The sequence below is a fragment of the Cynocephalus volans genome, chromosome 4 (assembly GCF_027409185.1).
Source record: "Cynocephalus volans isolate mCynVol1 chromosome 4, mCynVol1.pri, whole genome shotgun sequence".
NCBI classification, from domain to species: domain Eukaryota; kingdom Metazoa; phylum Chordata; class Mammalia; order Dermoptera; family Cynocephalidae; genus Cynocephalus; species Cynocephalus volans.
In genome coordinates, this window is record NC_084463.1 from 145,676,254 (window position 1) to 145,698,778 (window position 22,525).

Here is a 22,525-nt window from a genome sequence, read left to right on the forward strand (position 1 = left end):
CACATTTGGCCCAGAGGCCTGTGCCCACTCTTGGGGCAGGAGTTGCCCTCATGGCAGATCCTCCATGCTTGAAGATGTAGGGGTTCTCAGTGTTGTTGATCTGTCTGGTTTTCTCTCCACTCTAGGCTCACGAGATCTGCTACTCTGTGTTGTGTCTCTTCTCATATGTGGCTGCAGTTCGTAGCAGTGAGGAAGATCTCAGAACCCCTCCCCGACCTGTCTCTAGCTGATGGAGAGGGGTCAAGCAGCTGCCCCTGCCCGGGGGATGCCCCTTGCCCCTTGCCGTCCCAAGTGCACGATGCTGCTATGACTGAGAAGTGGACAATGCGTGTATGTTCTCTGCAAGCCCCTCGCCGTGGCTTAGTTGGTTCTAAGTTGTGTGTCTGACTGTGTCTTTGAGCATGTCTGTCACAGGGCTAAGCTAGTCTCTTCTGCCTTCTTCCTCTCCACTCTAAGATGACCAGCCTACTGTCCCCTCATGGGGGGGGGGAGAGAGAGAGAGAGAGAGAATGTGTGTGTGTGTGTGGCCAGTGCAAACTCACCGTTGTGTGTCCTTGAGACATTTGTGTTGTGGGTCCTTGAGACATTTGTGTTGTGGGTCCTTGTCCTTGGCATTATAACCCTCCAATGCAAGAGTCCAGCTCTCCATCCTCTGTGATCTGGCACGACTGGGCACCTGGAGCAATTCCACTCTGTGGGAGTGGGGGAAACTTGGGGCCTGCTCTCCCAGACAAGGGGTGGGCAGGGAAAGGAAGGGAAGGGTCAGGGACAACTGGAGTGGATGGCAACCTCCCTGCCTCTTTATGCATTCCCCAAGCTGGCAGCTAGTGCCTGTGCGCTGCAAGCTTTGCCACTGCTGCCCTGGCCACCCTCGCTGCAGTGGAGCAGCACTGAGGGGCTGCTATTTGCTAGGCGGCGATTTCCCTGTGGTCTGCCTTGCCTTCGGCACAAAAGGTCAGAGCGGTTGGGGCTAGTTGAGTCCCAGGGACCAATACTGCCCTGCCCAAGGACCAGGGAGGGGTGGAAAAGGCCAAGTTCACTATACCCATCTGTGTCTGCACCAGTATCTCCTGGCACTGGGGGCCAGAAGGCAGAGACGGCCTGGGGGTGGGCAAGTGGTGATTGTAAATATTTCAGCTCCACATTATTTATAGAAAATGTACAGCTGTGTGAATGTGAAATAAATGTCCTTAACTCCCCTTGGGCTCCCTGGTTGCCTTGTGATAAATGATGCCTCCTCTTAGCCCAGGCCTGAGGGAGGCTGTCCCTGGACTCTAAAAAGGCAGGCACCTCAGACTTGACAGAAGGAGGGAGACGTGGTCATCCACATCCAGGATCAGGCACTCTGAGGCCCTGGCTCCTGCCTACCGCTGGGTTTCCAGGCCCCCAGTGAGGCTGTGGGAGGGAGCTTTCCTTCCCTGCGGAGGGCTGGGGTGCTGTGAACTGGCCACTAGAGGGAGAAAGTGGCCTGGGCGTTGACACCTGAACAGAGAGTGATTTAGCAGTGAGAGAAAAAACCCAGGCCCTGGCGCGCTCAGTGCCCTTCACCGCTATGGTCCAGAGAGGTGTTGTCACTCGGCCAGGGCCTCCCACGGGGCCTGAAGCCCGGGGCTTTGAGCTCTCGGCCAGGAGTGCATTATGTTGGGTAGAACTCTAAGGAGCACCCCTAGGACCAGCCTTCATGGATTTCTATACCATGGACAAATCTGGTGCTCCACAAGCAGGAAGGCCCTGCTACACTGTCAGAGATCCTCTAAGACCTGCTGGCTTCCTTGCGAAAGGAAACTGATGATGAGATTTAGGTTCCCTGTGCAGAAATAAGAGCAGAGTAGGTCCTGGTCCTTCCACCTTCCTGGTTCCTGGTGTCTTGCACTGGACAGCATTGCTTTCTCCTGCATGAGATGTGGGTGTGGGTGGCTGTGGGCCTGTTGCTCACTGGAACCCCAAAGCAACCCAGTGCAGCTCTGCTCCAGGCCTTGTGGATATAGAGTTCTCCTGAGATTCTGCATTGCCCACACCTAGGTTCTGACCATGGGTGGCTAGGCCGAGGGTCATGCTGAGTACCTGGGCCCAGCGCTAACACACACTCCCCTGTCATAGCTCCTCAGTGACCTCATTTGTGGAGTGAATGTAGTGGGGGAGACTGAGGTCCCTTCTAGTGTTCATGTTTTATGAATTCATGATTCCACACTGGGCCTCGTTTATTCATCCGGAAACAATACCTGCCCTCAGTTTTCTGTGAAGATCAAATGAACATCCCTGTGCTTTTTTTGGAAAACAGGCACATTGGACAAGAAGAGTCAGTTCTCTTTTATTGCCCTTACACAGTGAGAAGACATGGCAGGCCAGAAAGGCCTGTCCCCACCCCTCATTTCCTGAGCCCACCCACTTTTTGCCCCAAAGATCCGAGACCTTTGCACAGGGGCTCTGAAGGGTTGGTGTGCAGTGCCCAGCCCAGCCTGCCAATCGTAACTATGTTGCCCTCCTGGTCCTTCCCACACCTGGCCAGGTACACACTTGTACACACACACATCCAGCAGCAGGAGGGGAGCTTCTCCAGCTTCCTACCAGGCTCCTGGCACATAGGGCTGGCATCCGGTCGTACCTGTGACACAGGTTCCCTGATGAGTGAACTGAGGCCACCTGCAGCCCCCATTTCCTGATGGCTGCCCGTGGACCAAAGGGCAGGGCTCAGCCTCTGACTTGGGCCCTGGGTGTTGAGGAGTCCAGAATACACACCTGGCCATCCCTGGAGAGCCAGACTGGTCACTGAGGCACTGCAGGAGAGAAGAAAGCCATGCCAGGTGTGTCCTCCCAGCCTTCTGGAAGTCCGTGCCACACCCCAGAAGCCAGTAACCGTCTGGACATGACAAAGTCAGGGCTCCTTCAGCCCAAGGACTGCTTGGGCCAGCAGAGCAGAGCCAGGGTCCCCACTGCTGCCCTGCTTGCTGCACTGCCTGGGTGTGGCACAGCGGGTTTCTCACCTCGCACCTCCAGGCGGCACTCACACTGTGCCTCGCCCTGTAAGTTGGTGGCCCTGCAGACATAAACACCCCCATCAAAGGGACAAGGCTTTCTGATCTCCAGGGTCAACACTCCCTGCTTGCTGAACATGCGGAAGCGGGCGTCTTTTCCCAGGTCCAGGCCATTCTTGAACCAGGAAATCTTGGGCTATACATCAAGTAAAGGGTGAGAGAGAAACCATATCAGATTGAGAGGGGACCTGGCAGGAACCCAGGGAGACTGGTGTCTGTGTTTCTCCTCCGGGGGTTCCCACTGGAGTCCCAAACTATCCCCAAAGCTGGGAATGAACATGGGGCCAACGGTCAGTGCCAAGGCCCTGTTCAGGGAGAGAAACCCAGCCCAGATACCCGGAGGTAGAGAGAAAGCAGGAGGAGAGGGCTGGGAGGGGTCAAGGCCCAGGAGCCCTGCTTCCTGGGTTGGCCTGCACAGGGCCTGGAGTTCCCTACCTTGGGGCTCCCCCGGACGGCACAGCAGAGGATAGTGGTGAAGCCCGCAATGACTGAGCGGTTTGCCAGGGGATGGGTGAAGCTTGGGGCCTCAGAGAAATCCAGGGCCTTGTAGATGGGTGGCTCGTATGTGGTGCCTGTTGGTGACAGGAATTGGTACCAAGAGAGCCACACAACCTAGCTCCCCCCTGGCCCCAACCAATTCCCACTGCCTCCCTGCCCCAGGCCGCTTGGGTGGGAGTGAGGGTACAGCACCTGGCCTGGGGATAAAGACAGGCTCCTTGGTAGAGGCAGGTCTGTCGCTGGGACCAACCATGTTATGGCTGAAGACCCGGAAGTAGTAGCCATTGCCAATAATGAGTTCTGACACCACGCAGTGTGTGCGGCGGTAATGCTCCAAGACGGTAAACCACTCCTGGGGGATTGAGGGAAGGGAGGGGTCTTTGGGGGCTAGCCCCTCTGCCCTCCAGGGGACTCTCAGCACCCCTGTATCTCCACCCCTACTGTTGAGGGAACCAGATCAGCAGAGGGGCTGGGGTGGGCCCCTGGTGACGACAATAAGGGCAACTAGGGCTTGGGCCTGATGGACCTAGGGAGGGTGTATGTGGGGCCCAGGCCCCCAGCTCACCATGGTCTTCTTGTCAGCCTTCTGCACTGTATAACCCCAGAGCTCTGTGTTGCCATCATCTTGGGGTGGCTTCCACTCCAGAGCCACATTGAGACCCCAAGCCTCAATGACCCGAATATCCTGGGGAGGGCTTGGCTTGTCTGCAGGAGATGACCTGGTCAGATCACCACGCCTCCTAACACTGCCGAGCAGGGGGACACTAGGCTCCAGGTGCCCCTCACCCCTGCCAGCCGGGACCTGCCCTGCCACGTTCTTCAGGGGTTCAGGACTGGAAAATGTGAAGATCTGGGTTGGGTCCCCAGAGGTGGCCCTGGGCCCTGGCAGCTCAGTTCAGGGAGGGGAAATGGGTGGGCTCAGAGGGCAGCCCCAGGGCCACGCACCGACGACCTGCAGGACCAGCGTGGCCTTGTCCTCCATGTTCTCAATGCACACCGTGACCTGGTAGGTGCCTGAGTGGGCCCGATGTGCAGCCCGGATGAACATAATGGTGTCTGTGGGGCTGTTGCGGATGGTCACCTCCTCACCTGCCAATGGCCGTCCCTCTTTGGTCCAGGTCACCTGAGGCCGGGGCTTGCCCTGGGCAGAGAGACAACTCAGCCCTAAGCCTGGCTCTCCCCAAGGGCCAGCCACCACCCCAGCCTCACATTCATAGGAGAGGCCTCAGGGTCCGGTCGGTCCTGAGACCTATCCATCAGCTGGGCGTGGACAACACACTGCAGTCTCTCCCCTTGGAGACAAGGAAGGGGACCAGCCCTACCTGAAAAGGAATGAGGAGGTTCACAGGCTCCCCAACCTTCCTCTGGATGATCTGGCGCAGGTGCCTGGGCAGCTGGAGCCGTGGCCGTTCTGTGGGCATGGAGTGGGCGGCTGTGTGAGGGCCTATCACGGCCCCATCCCTGAGAAGCTCCATGGCTCCACTCTTGAGGCAGGGCCCAGAGAGCTGCAGCTAAGAGAAAAGCTGCCTGCTGGGCCCTGCCCCTCCATTAGCTCCCCCTAACCCACAGCAGCTCCAGTCTGCCTAGTCCGAAATGGTTTACACAGCTCCTGCTTCCTCTTGAGCCTTACCACGCTGCCTCAAGAGGCAGGGATCAGGCCGGCCCGTTAGCTCGCTTGATTAGAGCAGGGTGTTATAATACCAAGGTCAAGAGCAAGGTGTTATAACACCAAGATCAAGGCACCACACAAGTTTACTGCCTCTTTCCAACTTTGAGAGCCAGTCCTTACATGATTGATCTTCTGTTGGGACAAGGAATAGAGGATGGGAAGTAGACCCCTAATAGCCTCACTGCTTGGTCCTGAGGACATGGACAATACCTACTTGTTGGAGCTGAGACTCATAGAACAGAGCTTGGAGACTATGGCCTCTTCCAGAACCAGGGGGCACACATGCAAAAACCAAGACAGCCCTCTCTGCAAGTGTTTGCCCTGAGCCTAAGGTGTGGATGAAGGCTCTGACCTCCCTGTCCCTGCCCAGCTTCCAGCCCCTCCCTCTGGCAGGGTCTCTCTGGCTGTCCCCACCTCGACTGGACACCAAGGGCTGGGGTGTCAGTGGCAGATCCTGTGACTGTGAATGAGGGGCACTCACGCAGGATCTCCTGCACCGTCACGGGCTCCTTGGTGGTGATGGGGGCTCCAGACCCTGCCACATTGTGCGCTCGCACACGGAAGAGCAGCCGGGCCCCTGTGGGCAGGTCTTTCACCAGCATCGAAGTGTGCTCCGTCAGCCCCTGCAGGGCAGCCACCCACTCTGAGCCTGGGGGAGGGGACAGGGAAGCAAGGCCAGGGGCAGTGTCAGCATCAATACCCAACCCCACTGCCCACCCCTCGGATAGCTGTCTGGGGCCCAGCAGGGTGACGGATGCTGGCCTGGGGGGCTGAGGGACAGCTGGGAGGGGGTACTCACTGCCCTCCCGGCAGTACTCCACACTGTAGCCATCCAGGCCTCCTGCTCCCACGCGCTCTGGAGGCCGCCACTTGAGGGACACAGTGGTGTTGGAGACGTCCTCCACTGCCAGGTGGGTGGGTTCGCTGGGGGGGCCTGGTCAGAGGGGAAGTCAGGGAGGGGTCTGAGCAAGTCTGCACAGCTGGGGAAGTAGAGACCCACGACCCAGACCCTCAACTGCCTGCTGGTCACAGAGGCAGGACTCCCCTTCAGCTGACTTTCAAGCACTTTAAGGAATATTTCAGCTCCGTTAAAAGACATGTCTCTAGACTGGCTTAAAAACAACCAAACAAACAGCAATAGCAATTTCAAAAGAGGGACCTAAATATGAAAAAAGAGCCAAGAGAACATAAATATCTTTATAAGAAGCCCCCTCTTTCACACAGTGTAGGAAATGCTATAAACGTAATTTAAGAAAAAATAAGTAGTCTAAATCATGGAAATTTCCAGGTTGTATGATTAGATGGGTTGACTAAGAGCTGAGCAAACTAGAAGTCAGTCCCTAAAAAGAGAGGCCTGGACCCTTCTCCCCACAGGCAACCCCCCACTTCCCGCCGTCTCCCAAGCTGTGCCCCCTCCCTGAGCCCAGAGGTGCCTGCGCCTGCCCCTGCCACAGACAGCCACCCCCAGACTCACACACCCTGATAGGGACAGGTGTCCTTAAGGCCCCACCACACCCTCAGCACCTGTTCTACCCTCTCAGCCCCCATTATACAGATGTCGAAACCGAGACTTCAGGGAGAGCTGATGACTCCACACGGCCTCCTGGGGGACGATGGAGCTGCTCTGCAAACCACATTTCTGATTCTTGGTCCAGGGCTCTTTCCACAGACAGATGCCCCTCAGACCTCTCAGGTACCCACTGCCCTCACCCCATGCCATATATGGCAAACCTGGGTTGAAGGGAGTGGGGAACAGAGGACAATTAACATTTATTGAGCACCTGCTGTGTGCCAGATGCTCTGCCTGTGTTATCTCCTTTCATCCCAACAACAGTTCTATCAAGTAGGTAGTATCATTATCCCCATTTTGTAGACATGAAAAGTGAGGCTTGAAAAGTGAACCAGGAGTCAGAGTGGTGTGAGTCTCAGCTCTACCCCCTACCAGCTGGTCATTTAAATTCTTGGAGCCTCAGTTTCCTCGTCTGTAAAAATGAGGTGTATTATCCCCGACTGAGGATTAAAGGAGATCGTGGTTGTAAATGTCTAGTGTGGTGGCCACCCCCCAAGCAGCTGCTGTCGTTGGGGCTGGCATGGGGAGCAGTGCCCAGCCAGACGGGCTCACCGATGGGCATGAAGGGCTGGGAGGCAGGGCTGGGCCTGGACATGCCGATGGCATTGACTGCGTAGACGCGCATCTCGTACACCACACCCTCGATCATGCGCCGCGCCTCGTGGCTCAGCTCCTGCAGCAGGTCAAAGTTCAGCCGCATCCACCGGTAGCTCTTCTTCTTCTTGCGCTCCAGGATGTAGCCTGGCGAGGGGAAGGTGAGAGTTCTGGTCTGGGTCAGGCACCCCTGTGCTCCCTGCCCTCAGTTCTGCTCCTGTGCCCTCATATTCACCCAGGACTGGCTGCCCGCCATCATAGGCGGGCGGCTCCCACCGCACTGTGCAGGAGTCCTCGCCCACGTTGCTGATCTCTGGGGCTGCAGGAGCATCTGGCACATCTGGAGGGGAGAGTGGGTCCACATCAGCCCTGCCCAGCTCAGGGCCTTGGCCAGCGTTGCTCGTACCCTCACCACCCCAACCAACAGATACAGGCTGCCCCCACAACCCCCAGGGCCAAAATAATCTTTCTAGAATGTGTTTCTTTCTTTTTTTTTTTTTTTGGTGGCTGGCTAATACGGGGATCTGAACCCATGATGTTCATGTTATAAGGCTGCACTCTAACTAAGCTAACCAGCCAGCCAAGAATGTATTTCTGATCATGTCCCTGGCCTGGCTCCCCCTAGCTTAAGTTCACCCCATGTTCTAGCTCCGTCCTCCTCATCCTCCCCACCTCAGCCCTCCACTTACGTGGAATAGTTTCATTCATTCTCTGCGCCCAAAAGGCTCTTTCACACCTCCACCCCTCTGCACAGCCTCCTCTGCCTGGGATGCCTTCCCCACCGTATTTTCAACCTCCTAAAGGCTTCACCCCCGACCGGGCATGGGGGTTTGTTCTGTGCTCAGTGCTCCCACGGCACTTTAGACATAGATCACGTACAGCAGTGTCCCGGGAAATCTGCTAGATGTGTCTGCCTCTGTCTCCCCTAGAGCGAGGTTCCCGGAGGGCAGAAAAACCTGTCCCACTCATCGCCATTGCCCAGCTCAGAGAGCATGCCCCGTGACGTTTGTTGAGTGACTGAATGAATGAATGGATAGGCCCTCTGTATTCCCCAGCCTGGACCGCAACCAGCCTCACCGATGACCTTGACTGTGAGGTTGACCTGGTCCTCGCCCACAGGGTTCTTCACTGTGACGATATAGACGCCCTCATCTTCCTTCTCCGCCCCCTCGACTGTGAAGATGCTGCGGTCCTTGGTGGTCTCCACACGGACCCGGCCCTCGGTCTCACACAGCAGCTGAGGGGGAGGGGAAGTTGGGGGCAGGACCCAAGTCAGACTCTAGAGGCCCCTGTAGCCTCTGCAATGGCCAACAGCCCCAAGACGGGAACAGAGCTCACTCAGCACAGGGTCTATCAGGGTGGGGAGGGGACAGCCTGAGGTGAAACCGCATCCCTGTAAGCATCTAGTTCAGAGACCAATACGTAGCACCACCGAGAGCAGGGGAGCAGGGCAAGGGGCTCAGGCTCTAGCTCTAGCTTTGTCATGGAAACTTGGGCAATCAACTAGCCTCTCTGTGCCTCAGTTTTCCTATCTGATGAATGGGGATAAAATGACCACACAGAGCTATTGTGAGGTGCCAGAAGGACCCCAGGTGGGCAGGCCCTCAGAAGAACCGACAGTGCCACAGGAGAAGAAAAGCAACCCTGGGCGACACCCCAGGCAGCTACACTGACTGAAAAGTGCCAGGGAAACCCACTCCCTAGTTGGAGGAAGCACAAAGTCAAGGTCAGCTCAGGTTGAAGGGAGCCAGGGAGCGCCCCAGTCACAAAGGCTTCCTGGAAACCCCAAGGGTGCCAACACTCACAAGGGTCCTGTTACTCACCTACTCCATAGTGTGCCTGCCTGAGGTGTGAGGGCCCCATAGAGACCCTGCCTGCAGCAGGAACACACCTGCCCAGGTATGGTACCTCCATGGAGACCCTGCCCAGGGTGGACACCGCATGGGTTGAAAATGATGGAGGACAAACAAGCTGTGTCCAACTTCAGCCTCACTCACCTTCTTGTCAAACACCCACTCGTCACTGGCACCTGCCTCCTCTGGGGTGTCGGGGGCTGGCCTGGCTGGGGCCTTATTCCCCTGGGAACAGAGCAGGAGGGAAGCAGGGGACTCAGCCTGGAAGTGCCCCTCTGTCTCTCCCTCCATCCCCCCTCTGCCCACCCCACCCTGCCTCCTGGCCAGCGGAGCTCCCAACAGGTGGCCGGATGTGCCCATGTGCAGTGGGGTGGCCCGCGATGTGGGTCCTAGCACTCATCTGCTGCCACGCACCCATTTTACAGATGGGGAAACTGATGAGGGAGCCACCGTACCTGAGTGAGGGTCTTCTGCCAGATCACGGTAGGAGCAGGGTCCCCAGAGATGGGGACATCCAGGCGTAGCTTGTTCCCAGCCACAACCACGATGGTATCTGGTTTGCGTCCTGGGCAGTCCAGGTGGATCTTGGGAGGTTCTGGTGGGAGATGGCACAGGTTAGAGAAAGGGGAGGGGCTCAGGCCCATGATAAAGGGGGACCCTGGGAGGAGCACAGGTCACTGGGGAAGAAGGTACCAGGAGCCTGTGTGCCTGGTTGTTGGCTTTTTATCAGTTTTATTGAGATATAAGGATAAAATGCACAGATTTGAGCACAGTCTGATGAGGTTTGACAAATGTATGAACCTGTGTAACCACCAGCCCAATCAAGATCTAGAACATTTCCTTCACTCCAGGAAGTTCTCTGGTAGGTTTGCAACATTGAGGTCAGCTGGTGTGGCATTTTGTAAACCATATTTGGGGAGAACACCAACATCCTGCGGGGTGGGAGAAAGTTCCCATGGCCAAATAAATTAAGAAGCCCTGGGTTAAGCAAGGTTGAGTCCAGTTCTTCCCCACAGGACTTTTCAGAGCCTTTAACATGTTAGTGAGTCTTCTGAATTGACAAGAGGTGGATCGAGTATTCAGTGTTTCCCAAACTTGTTTCACCATGGAACCCTTTTTAAATGGAGTATAATGTTAAGTGGACCCAGTTTGGAAAACACTGAGCTAGAGCATGCCTCCTCCTGGACTATTCTCCTGAAGTTAAATACTAAAATGTCTGGTTAAAGCTTAATCCAAAAGCAGGAGAGGAACTTCCAACAGAAGAAAAGGTGTAATAATAAAACCTCACATCAGTGACACCAGTGATATCTCTCGTGCATCATCTCATCTCACAACCACCCTGTGAAGGAGGCACTGTCAGGATCCCCACTCTCGCGTGGGTCCTTGTCTTCCCACCATCGGTGAGCGGAGGGGAGACATGGCTGGGGTGGGGTGCGGGGAAGTGAGCAGAGCCGAGGCCACGTGCAGAGGCCGGAGACTCACCCTGCCTGGGCACGAAGTCAATCTTGACCTCTGCAAGAGAAGGAGGAGCAAGTGGCACCAGGGCAGAGGCGGGGACCAGCAACAGGGGCTCCTGGCCCCGCCGCCCTCACCCAACCCCGGCACGGCTCACCCATGAAATGGAGCTTGGCCGACAGGTTGCAGGCGAAGCCCTCGGGCACAAAGCTGTAGTCAGCCTCGTCGGCAGGCGTGACATCATCGATGGTCAGTTTGTGGACCCTGCAGGGCAGCGGTGGCTCAGGGGACCCCACTGGACCACACACCCCTGGACTTGCCGGACTCCCCAGTCAGGGTTCCAGGGACCCTCCCCTGTCCTAGCTCCTTGGTGTTCTGGTTTTTTAAAAATGCTTTCTTCCTCACGGCCGGCCTGTGGCTCACTTGGGAGAGTGCAGTGCTTGATAACACCAAGGCCACAGGTTCGGATCCCATATAGGGATGGCCGGTTCGCTCACTGAGTGAGCGTGGTGCTGACAACACCAAGTCAAGGGTTAAGATCCCCTTACTGGTCATCTTTTCAAAAAAGAAAACAAATGCTTTCTTCCTCTGCTTTCGAATTTTCTAGTTCCCCGGCTTGTGTTCAGAGGTAGCCAGTGTAGAGTGATCTCTACACCAAAGCGTCCAGTTGGCTGGGCCCTTGGGGACTGGGCAGGGGCCGAGTCTCATCAATCTCTGTGAACTCAGGCCCAGCACTCCCGGCGAGCAAGGGAGCGGGGTCTCCGCCCTGCCGTGGTCGTGGGATGGGACAGGGGCTGGGGGCTCCCCACCCTGTCTGTCCCTCCCTCTGCTGCTTTTTTGTCTCTGTCCGTCTGTCCTTCTCTGTCTCTGATGGACTTTCCTCTGTTTCTCTCTCCCCATATTTTTCCGTCTCTCCCTAACTTTATTTCTGTCTTTCTCTCTTTCTATTTCAGTCTCTGTCTCTGTCTCTTTGAGTGTCTCCATCTCAGTCCCTGCCTGTCCCCCGCCTGCCCGCTGCACTCACCGCCCGATGTGGGACACCTTGATGCGGCTGTCAGGCACCAGCTCCTTCCCGTTCTTCAGCCACACGCCCCGCACATTCTCGTCCGAGACCTCACACTTGAACACGGCCTGGTCCTTGGCGCCCACCGTCAGGTCGGCGATGCTCTGGTACACCTCCAGCTTCTTCTCTGGGGGCAGGACAGAGCCAGTGAGCTCGGGAGGGTGCGTGGGTGTGGGTGTGAATCCCTGCGGGGAACATGTGGGCTCGTGGGCGATGGTGTGCACATGTCTGGGTATGTGTGGTCATGTGAAAACACACACGTGCACGCGTGTGGTACGTGTGTGTGCCCGTGATGGTGCAGTGTGCGCAGGAACCTGAAGTATTGGGGGGGACGCTGACAGGCCCATCTGACCCTCCCAGCACCATCTGGAGTGGGCGCCTCAGCACCCCCATTTCACAGATGGGAAAGGTAAGGCTCAGGATGTCAGAGTGACTTGCCCAAGGTCACACAGGCCTCCATCCCTCCCCGTGGCTGGGCGGGGTTGGGGCTGAAGCCCATGTGTCCCATCCAGCTCACCCTGCACGATGAGCTCGGCCAGCGCCTGGCCCCCGCTGGTGCGCAGCGCGTAGTGCCCGGTGTCCTCCAGCGTCGCCTCGTTGATGATCAGGTGGTGTCTTCGCCCGTCCTTCTTGAACCGGTACTTGAAGGTTTCCTCCCGGGTCAGCTCCACCCCGTCCTTCAGCCTGGCCGGGTGGATGGGCAGCAAGCGCTGCGGCCTCACCTGGGTGGATGCCCCAGACCCCGCCTTGCCCCCTGCCCCTCGCCCCCGGCACTCACCATTTGACCTGGGCCCCCTCCTCAGACACTTCACATTCAAACTCCACCCGCTGTCCCACCATCACCAGCTGGTCCTCCAGGGGCCGTGTGATCAGCACGGGGGGCTCTGTCCAGGCAGGGAGAGCGTGAGGGCCGGTGTCCTCCCCTCCCCAGGTGCCAGGGTCCCCGGGTCCCAGGCCCACCTTTGACGAAGAGCTCCGTGCTGCACTTCTCGCCGCCCACCACGCACTGATAGGCCGCGTCGTCCGCCAGCGAGCACTGGCTGATGGTCAGGGTGCGCTTGGCACCAATGGACTCAAAGATGTACCTGGCGGGGTCACAGGGGATGGCAGGAGAGTCATGACGCACCTCCCAGGCCGGTGCCCCATTGCAGCCCCTGTGCCCCCACCCCAGGCCCTCCGGGAGGGACTTACTTGCTGTGTAACAGAAGGGACCATTGGTACGTTCCCAACAGGAGGAAGCCAGACCGAGAGAAAAGGAGAGAGATGGGGCGGAGGGATGGGGCCTGACAGCCAGACGGAGACACGTGCAGAGAGAGGGGCAGGGAGCAAGGCGGTGGGCGCCACCCCCAGCCCCGGGACCCCTCCATGCCCTGGGCGCACCTGCCACTCATCTGGATCTCCTGGCCGTTCTTAAGCCACTTGACCTCGGCATCGGGGTCGGCCAGCTCCACGGTCAGCCGGATCTTGTGGCCCTTGCTCACCTGGTAGGCTGGCTCCAGCTTCTTCTGAAAGGCTGAGCGCCACCCCTCAGTCCCCAGCCTGCTGCCACCTGTACCTGCTCCTCCGGGACTCCCTGCCTCCTCCTCCCTCCCTGTGTGTCCCCAGTGATTCTGTTTCTTTCTATGTGTCTGTCCGCCACCTGCCTCTCTGTCTTTGTCCTCTTGTCTTCCTTGGGGTCCTCTCCACCTGCTCAGCTCAGGAATAAGGTAGGGGCTTCCAGAAAGACAGACGCTTGTCTGGAGAACCGTCTCTTCCTCTCTACTCTGTTTTTACAGCCATCCCCATTTCTACACTGCCACCAGGTGCCCCCGCCTAGTGGGTACTTCATGCCCAGCACTCTCCCCCCTCAGCCCTCAAGGCCAGTGTGCTGGTCCCCATGCTGCAGGATGGGAAATGACGCTCTCAGAGGCTTGGTGACTGGCCTCAGGCCTCCAGCCCGGCTGGTATGGGGCAGAGCTGTGTCTGCAGTCCAGCCTGCCACGACCTGAGCCCAGGGAGTGGGGATCCGTCCACCAAGCACAGAAACACCCCGAGTCCGAGCCCTCAGAAACTCTGGCTGGGCCCAGAACCAGCTTTGGAGGGCAGAGATCTGCTGCCTGGTGGTCTGCAGCCCTGGGCTAGTTCCTTCACTAACCTCCTCATGCCTCAGTTTCCTCATTTGTAAAATGGAAATGAGTCCCTGTAGCATAGTGCTGTGTCAGAATTAAATGAGACAAATACATAAAGCCCTCAGTGCCTGGCTGAGTAAGGAATTAGCTCTTTTACTATTACTCCTATTACTGCTGGGGCTACAAGATGTCCCTGCTCCTGAGGGCTCCTGTCTGCCTCACCCAGCCTCCACCTGCTCCGCAGTCACTTGCAGACCTTTGCTTGGTGCCCCTCTGGGCAATGGCTGGGTTAGCACTTGTGACATCAGGGGCATTCCTGATTTAAACAGGGCCAGGCCACCTAGTGATGGGGCCATGGGGAGCCCGGCGAGGCGGGCAGGGAGAGACCACCAGCCCTTCTCCCCTTTTATGTGTGTGTTTGGGAGGGGCTCACTTCCAAGCCACTGCAGGGATGCTGACCATCCATTCAGGTGGCATTTCCAGAGCACCCGCTATGTGTCAGCCACCGTGCTGGGCTCTGAGGACACGGCTGGGGGACAAGCCAGTAAGGCCACTGCTTTCCTCAGCTCACGTCCACCCTGGTGAGCCCCTTGATGGGGAAGGGCTAACCTGGGCCTCCTCCTTGGACCTGCCTGGGGCACAAGGGGGAGCTAACACGTGCCTTCCTGTTCTGGTCGAGGAAGATTAACCAGGCTCTTCTCTTTTCCCGTGAGGATCTCTGGGCTAAGCTGACCTCTTTCCTCTCTGAGTTTGCAGAGGGTTAATCAGGCTTCTTTTCTTTTCAGAGGCGGGTGGAGAAGGAAGGGGCAGCCTGATTTTTACCCTGTGAGGAAGGTGAACTTATGCCCTGTCCTTTTCCTTGTGGTCGTCTCTGGGCTAACCTTGGCTCTTCTCTTTTTCTGTCTGGGTGGAAAGGGGCTAACCTGGGCACTCCTGACTTTTCCCTATGCAGGTGGGGCTTCACCTAGGCTCTTCTCCTTTCCTGTGTGTCTCTGGGCTAAGCTGGACCTGTCTATTTCTCCACGTATGTGGGGACAGGGGCTAACCGATGACCTCTCCTTTCCCATGAAGGGGAAGGGCTAACCTGTGCTCTTTTTCTCGTCCCGCTTAATGCCCTTGAGCCTCCTGAGCATGCCGCGCAGGTCGGTGACGCCGTGCTGGAAGGCGATTCGCTCGTACTCGGACGGGGGTGCGTGCCGCAGGATCTCCCACACGTCCTCCTCGGCTGCTGCCTCCAGCTTTGGGTCCCTGCACCCCGCAGTGCGTGCAGAGAAGCCTCAGGGGCCAGACTGCAGTCCCCCGTCCTCCCCTTCCCTGGGGTGGGGCTGCCCGGGGCCCAGGACTGAGGAGCTGGAGCTGCCCCGGCCCCGCTGCCCCTTCCCCTCTGGTGGCACAGCTTGAGCTGGCATGGGCCGGGCCAGGTCTGGGGGTCCCAGAGGTTTGAAGGGGGCTGGGGTGAAGCAGGGGTGATGAGGGTGCTGGGCTGTGTTGGGCACTCACCGCGGGGTCCGGAAACTGCTGCTCCAGGTGGGGTAGAAAGGGCAGTGGACACGTTAGAGGTCTGGGCACCTCCCATGAAGACCTGGGACCCCACCCATGGGCCTTCCTCTCCTCGCTGTTCCCCGCGTTTACACCCCACATTCACACCCCACATTCACGGGCACCTGCGTGCCCTGCAGGCCCGGGGCTGGGCCTCCCGTGCAGCTGCCTTTTCTTATCCCTCCTGAGCTCTTGCAGACGGTGGGTATCAGGAAAAACCCGAGGCTCAGGGACTCGCCCCAGGCAGTGGGGATCCACAGCCCGGTCTGTCCGAGTTTCTCACCAAACCCTGGCAGGGCTGGCTACGAGATCCCAAAAGGGTCCCCTCTGCACCGGTTGGCGCCCTGCTGCCCCACAGCACCCACACCCCGTTTCTTACTCTCTGGCAGCAGCAGCAGCAGCCATAATGGAGGGGATGGGGGATGGGGAGAGAGAGGACAGAGAGAACCTAAGTCAGATGGGCTGGGTTGGGTGGGCAATTTCTGCAGCTCTGGGGACCCTCCCTCAGCTTCTTCTGGGTCCCCAGAGTCTAGTGTGGTGAGATATTGCAAGTACGGGGTGGCCGTGGGGACGCTGTGAGGATGACTGTTCAGGGGACAGAGGGTCTGCAGAGCCCTGTAACTCCTCCCCTCACTGGGATCGTCCCATTTGACAGACAAGGACACTGGTTCAGAGAGGTGCAGTGACTTGCTCAGAGCCACACAGCTGGAAAGCCTGCCACGGCAGCCACTACTCAGGGACTCACCTCTTCTTCAGCAGTGAACTAAAGTCCAGAATCCCAGCATCCTCGTGACTGTCACTGTGGAGAGGGACCCCCCGTGAGGCTGCACTGGAGGGGACTGGAAGGGGCTTGGGAGCAGGATGAGATTGGGGTGGCATGGGAGGAAGGGACATTGGCCAGACTGGGCTTCCCACCTAACTCAGACCCCCAGGAGTCTGGGACGGGGCAGGTAGGGACTGGGGAAGGGGTACCTGATCCGCCGACCACCTCCAGCCACGCTCCTGAGGGGGTTAGACTCAGTGTCCTCAGCTGCCCAGGGGAGTTGCTCTCCCCCCACCCCCCATAGACTTCAGCCCTGTGCCCACGTCACCCCCAGCCTTGCCCCTGAGGGGCTTCAGACTCCAGCACGGGCCTCCCCCAGGCCCTGAGGACAGAGCCACTCACGTGCGGCGGAAAGCTGATCGGAGATCCAGATCTCCGGGGCCCACGGCCTCTGCGATAAAAGAGGGGAAGGAGACAGGGGACGGGGCTTCAGAGCGACCCATCTGAGAAGCCCTGCCCTGGGGTCTCTGAGTATCCGCAGACCTGCCCATCCATGACTCCTTGAGGGTTGTATCTGTCCCAGAATCTACCCTCTCAGCCGAGTCAAGCTACCAGGGAGCTGAGGCAGTTTATCGACCCCAATTCCTTATGGGTCATGGGTCTCCACCCATATCTCAGTTCACCCTTCACCTGTCCATCAAACATTCAGACGATGCCAGGCCCTGTGCCAGGAGCCGGGACATTAAGGTGACTAAAACAGAGAAGTGGATTCAGTCCTAAGCCCCCCACCCTCACCCTGGAAGCCTCTGTGATTTTGTTCACACCCTTGTGTGAGCTGCGTTGAGCACCGGTCAGCACAGACATCTCCCTTAGTGCTGGGAAATGGAGGCAGGCACAGCGGTCTGGGACCCACCGGGAGCCTGAGCCCAGGACAGACATCAGAGCCCCCTCACCGTGGACAGTGAGGTTGAAGTTGCAGCTGTCAAATTTGTCCTTGGTGGACACCTCGCAGCGGTAGCCACCAGCAAAGGTGGCCTGGGCATCGGTGATGTGCAGCTCAAACAGGTAGACCTGTTGGGGCAGCATGTTAGGGAACACTGGAGGCCAGGAGATGACACCTTTCACTCCTAAAGGAGACCATGAGTAGCAAATGGCCAGCAGCCTCCTCACCCGTCAGGGTTAAGTTCACCCTTATGTTGCTTTAGTGTAAATTAGAAAAAGGATCCCTTCTGGCCGGCCTGTGGCTCACTCGGGAGAGTGCGGTGCTGATAACACCAAGGCCACGGGTTCGGATCCCATATAGGGATGGCCGGTTTGCTCACTGGGTGAGCGTGGTGCTGACGACACCAAGTCAAGGGTTAAGATCCCCTTACTGGTCATCTTTAAAAAAAAAAAAAAGAAAGAAAAGAAAAAGGATCCCTTTCTCAAGACCCATGACTGCCATCTGCTGGCACATGATCATAATAAAATACAAATCTGTACAAGGCAAATGGCATCCACTTAAAATGAAGCGCTTTTGTGCAGTACACAGCCTGTACACTGAGCATGTTGGCTCTGCCCTGCCAGAGGCCCCCTCGTGCAGCCCAGGACTGGTTGAGTTTGGGAGAAGCAGAGGCTGGGAGTCAAAGCATAAGAGGGCTCAGGGCTTAAGATTCTAGGCCTGGCTCTGAGTGACTGGAGCAGCAACTTAACCTCTTAAGCTTTGGTTTCTTTTCTGTATGATGAAGAATTGTCCTGGCCAATCCCTGAGGGTCCCTTGACCTCTGATATCCACCCATCCAGGAGCTTTACAACCTCACTAGCTGGTGTCCCCCATGCTGCATGGTGTCCCCAAGCCTTCCTGAGCTCCCCCCAGCCTTATTAGGCCCCCTTGATACTATCACGTCCTCCAAGCCCCTTATGTTCCCCATAGCCCTCCCCTGAGCTTCACCATGCTCCCTGGACCCCCCAGCTCCGGTGTCCCATGGATCCCACCTTGCTGGCCCGGTCGTAGCTGTCATGCAGCTGCAGGTGCTGGCCCACCTTGCTGCTCAGGTCCACCCACTTGCCCTTGAACCACTTGACCATGGGCGGTTTCAGGAGGCTGGCCCCCGCCACGCGGGCTGAGAAGGTGATGCTGCCGCCTGCAGAAAAGGGGTGACAGGTTGGGCTTGGGTGTGCCCTGCTGCTTCCTTTCCCCCCACCTCTGGGCACCGCAGCCCAAACTCACCCACAGTCACCTCGCCATCCTGTGGCCGCATCACAAAGAGGCCAATGGGGTCTTCGGGGGTTCCAGGGCTTCCAGGGGCAGGGCCACTGGAGGCTGCTGAGCTTGAGCCTGTGAGCAGAGGCCTTTGAGACCTGCCCCAGGACACCCCCCTACCTGCCGGCCCTGTCCCTACCTGCCCAGCCCTTCTCACCTTCGGAACATGGGACGCTTCCTTGCAGCTCAGTACCTGGGGCTGGGGCATCTCCAGGAGCTCCAGGGGCCTCAGCAGGGCTGGGGGCAGAGGCTGGCACGAGCTCTGCCTTCTCTGGAGGGGATCGGGTGGCAGTTGTGGTGCAGCTTCTAACCAGAGACCCTCCTGTCCTCCGCCCTATCTCTCCTGAGAATCAGACCCATGAACCCATTGTCTACGAGGCTCTCACTTGGATGAAGATGTCCAAACCTCTTCCGGCCACATCTGTCTTCTGGCTTTCCAGGCCCTTCTCAGAGGTGGGTCATGCTGAGCCAGGGAGCCAGCCTGCTTCCTACCTTCTCCTGCCCCTCACAGGCCATCTGTCCCCACATCCCGGTGTGTCTGCCCGGAACAGCTCTGGGGTCCATCGCTGCTCTCCTCCCTCTAGGCTCCAGCTTGGTGCAGCCCCCCAGGCTGGACTGGGTTCCTTCCTTGCTCATACCTCCAGGGCTTCCCCTGCCAGCACCCACGGCCCACTAAGTTGCCATCTGTTGTGATCATCTCCCCAGGCATCTCCAGCAGGAGGGCAGGGTTATGCTTTGTCTATCTGAATTTTCCCACCTCCACAATGGCTGGAACAGGCCAGGGAGTCTCATGGGGATGCCCAGAGAGGTCATGTGCAGAAGAGGGAAAAGGCATTCTTGGTGGAGGTCACAGCCAAAGCAAAGGCAAGAAAGAGCAAAAATACCTTCTAATCTCTGGGCGGGTGGAGAGGTGGCTGGGCCGCCCCTTCCCCCAGAAGCCCAAACCTCAGAGAAGGCTGACCAGGATCTTACCTGCCTCTATGACCTTGAGATCAAACTTGACCTTGGAGGAGCCAGCGATGACTGCATAGGACCCCTGGTCAGCCCAGCCCACATCCTGCACTGTCAGGGTGTGTCGCATGCCCTCGGCTGCCAGGCTGTACTTGTCGCTGGTGCTGATGTCACTGCCCCCCCGCTGCCAGCGCACCTTCAGTCCTGCCCTCTCTGTCTCGGCCTCGAACACAGCAGAGCTGCCTGCGGCCACCTCCGCTGATCGTGGCTTCTTGCTGAAGGCTGAGACTGAAGGGCCAGATGGAGGCTCAGCACCCCTGGCTCGCCCGTGCACCCTGCCCCTGCAGCCCCTCTTATTAAACGCTGCAATAAGCACGTCCGTGCATCTCCTCATTCAATACTCCAATGGCTCTATGAGGCGGGTGCAGTTATGCCTGCTTCTCAGAAAAGGACACCGAAGCTCAGAGAGGTTAAGTGACTTGTCTAAGACCACACGGCCACGAGGCAGGAGAGCCAGGGATGTGGTCCTAACCTCCACACAGGACTTTTCCTAGGTGTGTACCCTGGATGATCCACCTTTCCTGCCTGGGGATGCCAGGGCTGAGCCCAGCCCCCTTCCCCCACCATCTGGGGCCCTGGGCAGGGGGTGGGTACTATGCCTACTTGGAATGTGGCTAAATTTGTCCAAGGGCCTCAGGCTGAGAATCAGCAACTGAGATAACGCTGGCCCGGGAGGAGGCTGGGGGGATGGGGGGTCTGGATTCCTGCCCTGGACAACCTTGGTAAGGACTCAGTCCAGGACCCTGGGCTATGATTTGCTCTGCCCTTGGCCTGGCTCAGGAGCCTCTTGGCTGTTCTCTTCCAGAGAAGAAGACCACGCCTGGGGTGGGGGCCACATGGGCACAGGCTCACGAAGCAGATAGTGTCACAGCTGGGAGGAACTATCCCAACCCTGTCCCATTCTCTCCCAGAGAGGGTAGGGACTAGTCAAAGGGCATTCAGTGAGCCCAGCTCAAGTCTAGACCAAACTGGGGCTCCCGTCTGCAGGGAACTTGCTGTAGGAAGGGGGTGAGAACAGTGACAGGGTCCCTCTGAGCCCTGACAGTGGGGTGATGGCCCTGGGCACTTTCTGCCTTGGCTCTCTCTCCTCTCTGTGCCCCTGACCCTGGGTTCACCCTCAGTCTCATCAGAGACCCTAGTGAAAAAGGACCCGGAGGACTGGCCCCCCATCCTGGGGCTCAGAGGCCTTGTCCTCACCACCCCCCTCAAGAACTCCCTCTTAGCCCTGCTCCCAACTATAGACGCCCTGACACCCCCACATTCAGACCCAGCCCTGGGCCTGGAACTACCTGGCTTCTTCCCTGGCTCAGGCATCTTGAGAGAGGTCACACCAGGCACCAAGCAGGCACAGGCCACCCAAAAAGGGACTGAGTGGGGTCCTGTCCTTCCCCTATATATGGAGACCTCCCCCCTCCCCAGGCTCTGCTTATCTGCCTCCTGCCCAACCACCTGCTAAATATAGACAAATTCCAGAGAGCTGAAATCTCTCCAGGGAGAAGGTAGGGCCACATTGTTCCTGGCTGGCTCCTGTCCCTTCCCCCCTTCCCCAGTACAATATAATGGCTTCTATTCCCCAACCCTTGGTGAACCTCAGGGGCACCCCACGTCCTGTGTCCTGTCCGTATGCCTGTCTGACACTAGATTGTGCAGTGGGAGGGAGCTCGCTGGGCCCATAGTCCTAAGGCTCAAGAGCGCCTTTGTCAGGCAGTGCGGGCAGTGGCCGTGCCCACAGGCCCTGGGGCCAGGCTGCCCCGGCACTGCTGTTCCCTTAACCTAGCAGCGCCTTGGTCTCCTCGTCTGTGCAGCGGAGCTGGCGACAGCAGCGCCCACGGTATGAGACTGTTACATGTATGAAGTGGGTTTATAGATGGAAACGCTTAGGGCAGTGCGTGGAAACAGAGAATGCTGAATCAGTGTCTGCTCTTGTGTTTGGTCCATATCATCGCAGCTCACAGGACCCGGGGCCAGCCTCATGCTGCCGAATCCTGGGTGGGCTCAGACAGGGCCAGGTGGTGAGGAGTCAATATTGGGGGCTGGTGTCACCCAAGGGGAAGGGCTGGGTGAAACCGCAGGTGAGGGCATAGGGGTGAATCTCTAAATGGAAGACAGAACAGAGCTGGTTCTTGCCAGAGTCACAAGAATCAACACAAAGAGTAATGCCGGACTGTGCTGAATCCCCTTACCCCTCCCCACTGTTCCTCTGTGAACTTTTGCCCACTGTGACTGGACCCCACCCTCCTCTTCTCACATCGGGGGCATCTGAAGCAAATTACATGCACCCCACTCCAAGCAAGACCCACTATCAAGAAAGTTCACTTATCCGCTGTCGACAGAGGGAGCAATTGTATACACAAGCATTTTCCAGACAGTCGAAACTTAGCATCACTTTAATCACTGAAATCCTTTATTTTTTTCCATTTTTAACTGCTTTTAAACCACATCCCCTGCTTCTGAGCCTCCTTTAAAAGAAGACATTGACACCAATTAGCCTGTTCCAGATCAGCGGAGCTTCCTACCTCGCACTGACGTGGCGGGGGCAGACCTGGAGTGGGATCCAGCCCGGCCACTCACCAGCGTGTGACCTCAGACACATTTGACTTCTGTGAGCTTCAGTTTTCCATTCTATAAAATGGGGTGATATTAGACTGCACATCTCAAGGTTGACCTGGACTAAATGGCCAGAAAACCCAGAGTTGTTGCTGTCATCATCATCATCATCATCATCATCAGTGGGGTTGTAACTAAAGATTATGAGTTCAAGTCTTTTTAAAAAACTATCAGGTGCGGAGGGCTTTTAAATATGATCTATTCCCCTGTTAACAACTGAGAACTTGTTCTTTCCACCAGGCATGGTGTGTCCTTTGTCCTCGTGTCCCCAGGGTCCAGCATTGGGTACGCATCTTGGTAAATACCCGATGGACAAACGAGAAAAAGAGACATCGCTGCACACGCGGCCCAGACAAGGTGCACACAAAATTTTAACAGAGACTGTGCTGCAAGAGGATTAACTGAGAATAATTTTACTTAGTTCCATGGGGAGGCTCATGGGCAAGGGGGCTGGGAAGGGGGAGATGCTTAAAGGGGGGTCCAATGTACACAGATGTGGTGACCTGACGCTCCAAGAG

General features: G+C 57.6%; 2 protein-coding genes across 26 annotated transcripts in view; one reads left to right on the forward strand and one right to left on the reverse strand.

The window, feature by feature from the left end:
• Positions 1–1,184, forward strand: part of MADD (MAP kinase activating death domain) — a 39,111-nt gene extending 37,927 nt beyond the window's left edge. For all 25 annotated transcript variants that reach the window (XM_063092985.1, XM_063092990.1, XM_063092987.1 and 22 more), the window contains one exon: positions 126–1,184. In XM_063092985.1, the coding sequence (XP_062949055.1) occupies positions 126–230 (105 nt within the window). In that variant the 3' untranslated portion in view covers positions 231–1,184. The remainder of the gene's footprint in view (positions 1–125) is intronic.
• Positions 802–20,714, reverse strand: MYBPC3 (myosin binding protein C3). The gene is made up of 33 exons (XM_063094993.1): positions 20,690–20,714; positions 19,362–19,628; positions 18,547–18,660; positions 18,357–18,464; positions 18,122–18,270; positions 17,101–17,218; positions 16,550–16,598; positions 16,357–16,386; positions 16,130–16,183; positions 15,346–15,366; positions 14,930–15,093; positions 13,118–13,250; positions 12,929–12,931; positions 12,698–12,822; positions 12,516–12,621; positions 12,255–12,421; positions 11,699–11,864; positions 10,832–10,938; positions 10,702–10,731; positions 9,675–9,814; positions 9,364–9,444; positions 8,444–8,603; positions 7,602–7,706; positions 7,325–7,513; positions 6,002–6,136; positions 5,684–5,851; positions 4,856–4,944; positions 4,479–4,674; positions 4,099–4,238; positions 3,726–3,885; positions 3,471–3,607; positions 2,985–3,171; positions 802–1,076 (listed from the first exon to the last, which is right to left on the reverse strand). Exons 1-33 carry the CDS (start codon positions 20,712–20,714, stop codon positions 802–804), a joined length of 4,098 nt encoding a protein of 1,365 aa, XP_062951063.1.
• Positions 20,715–22,525: the final 1,811 nt, after the last annotated feature.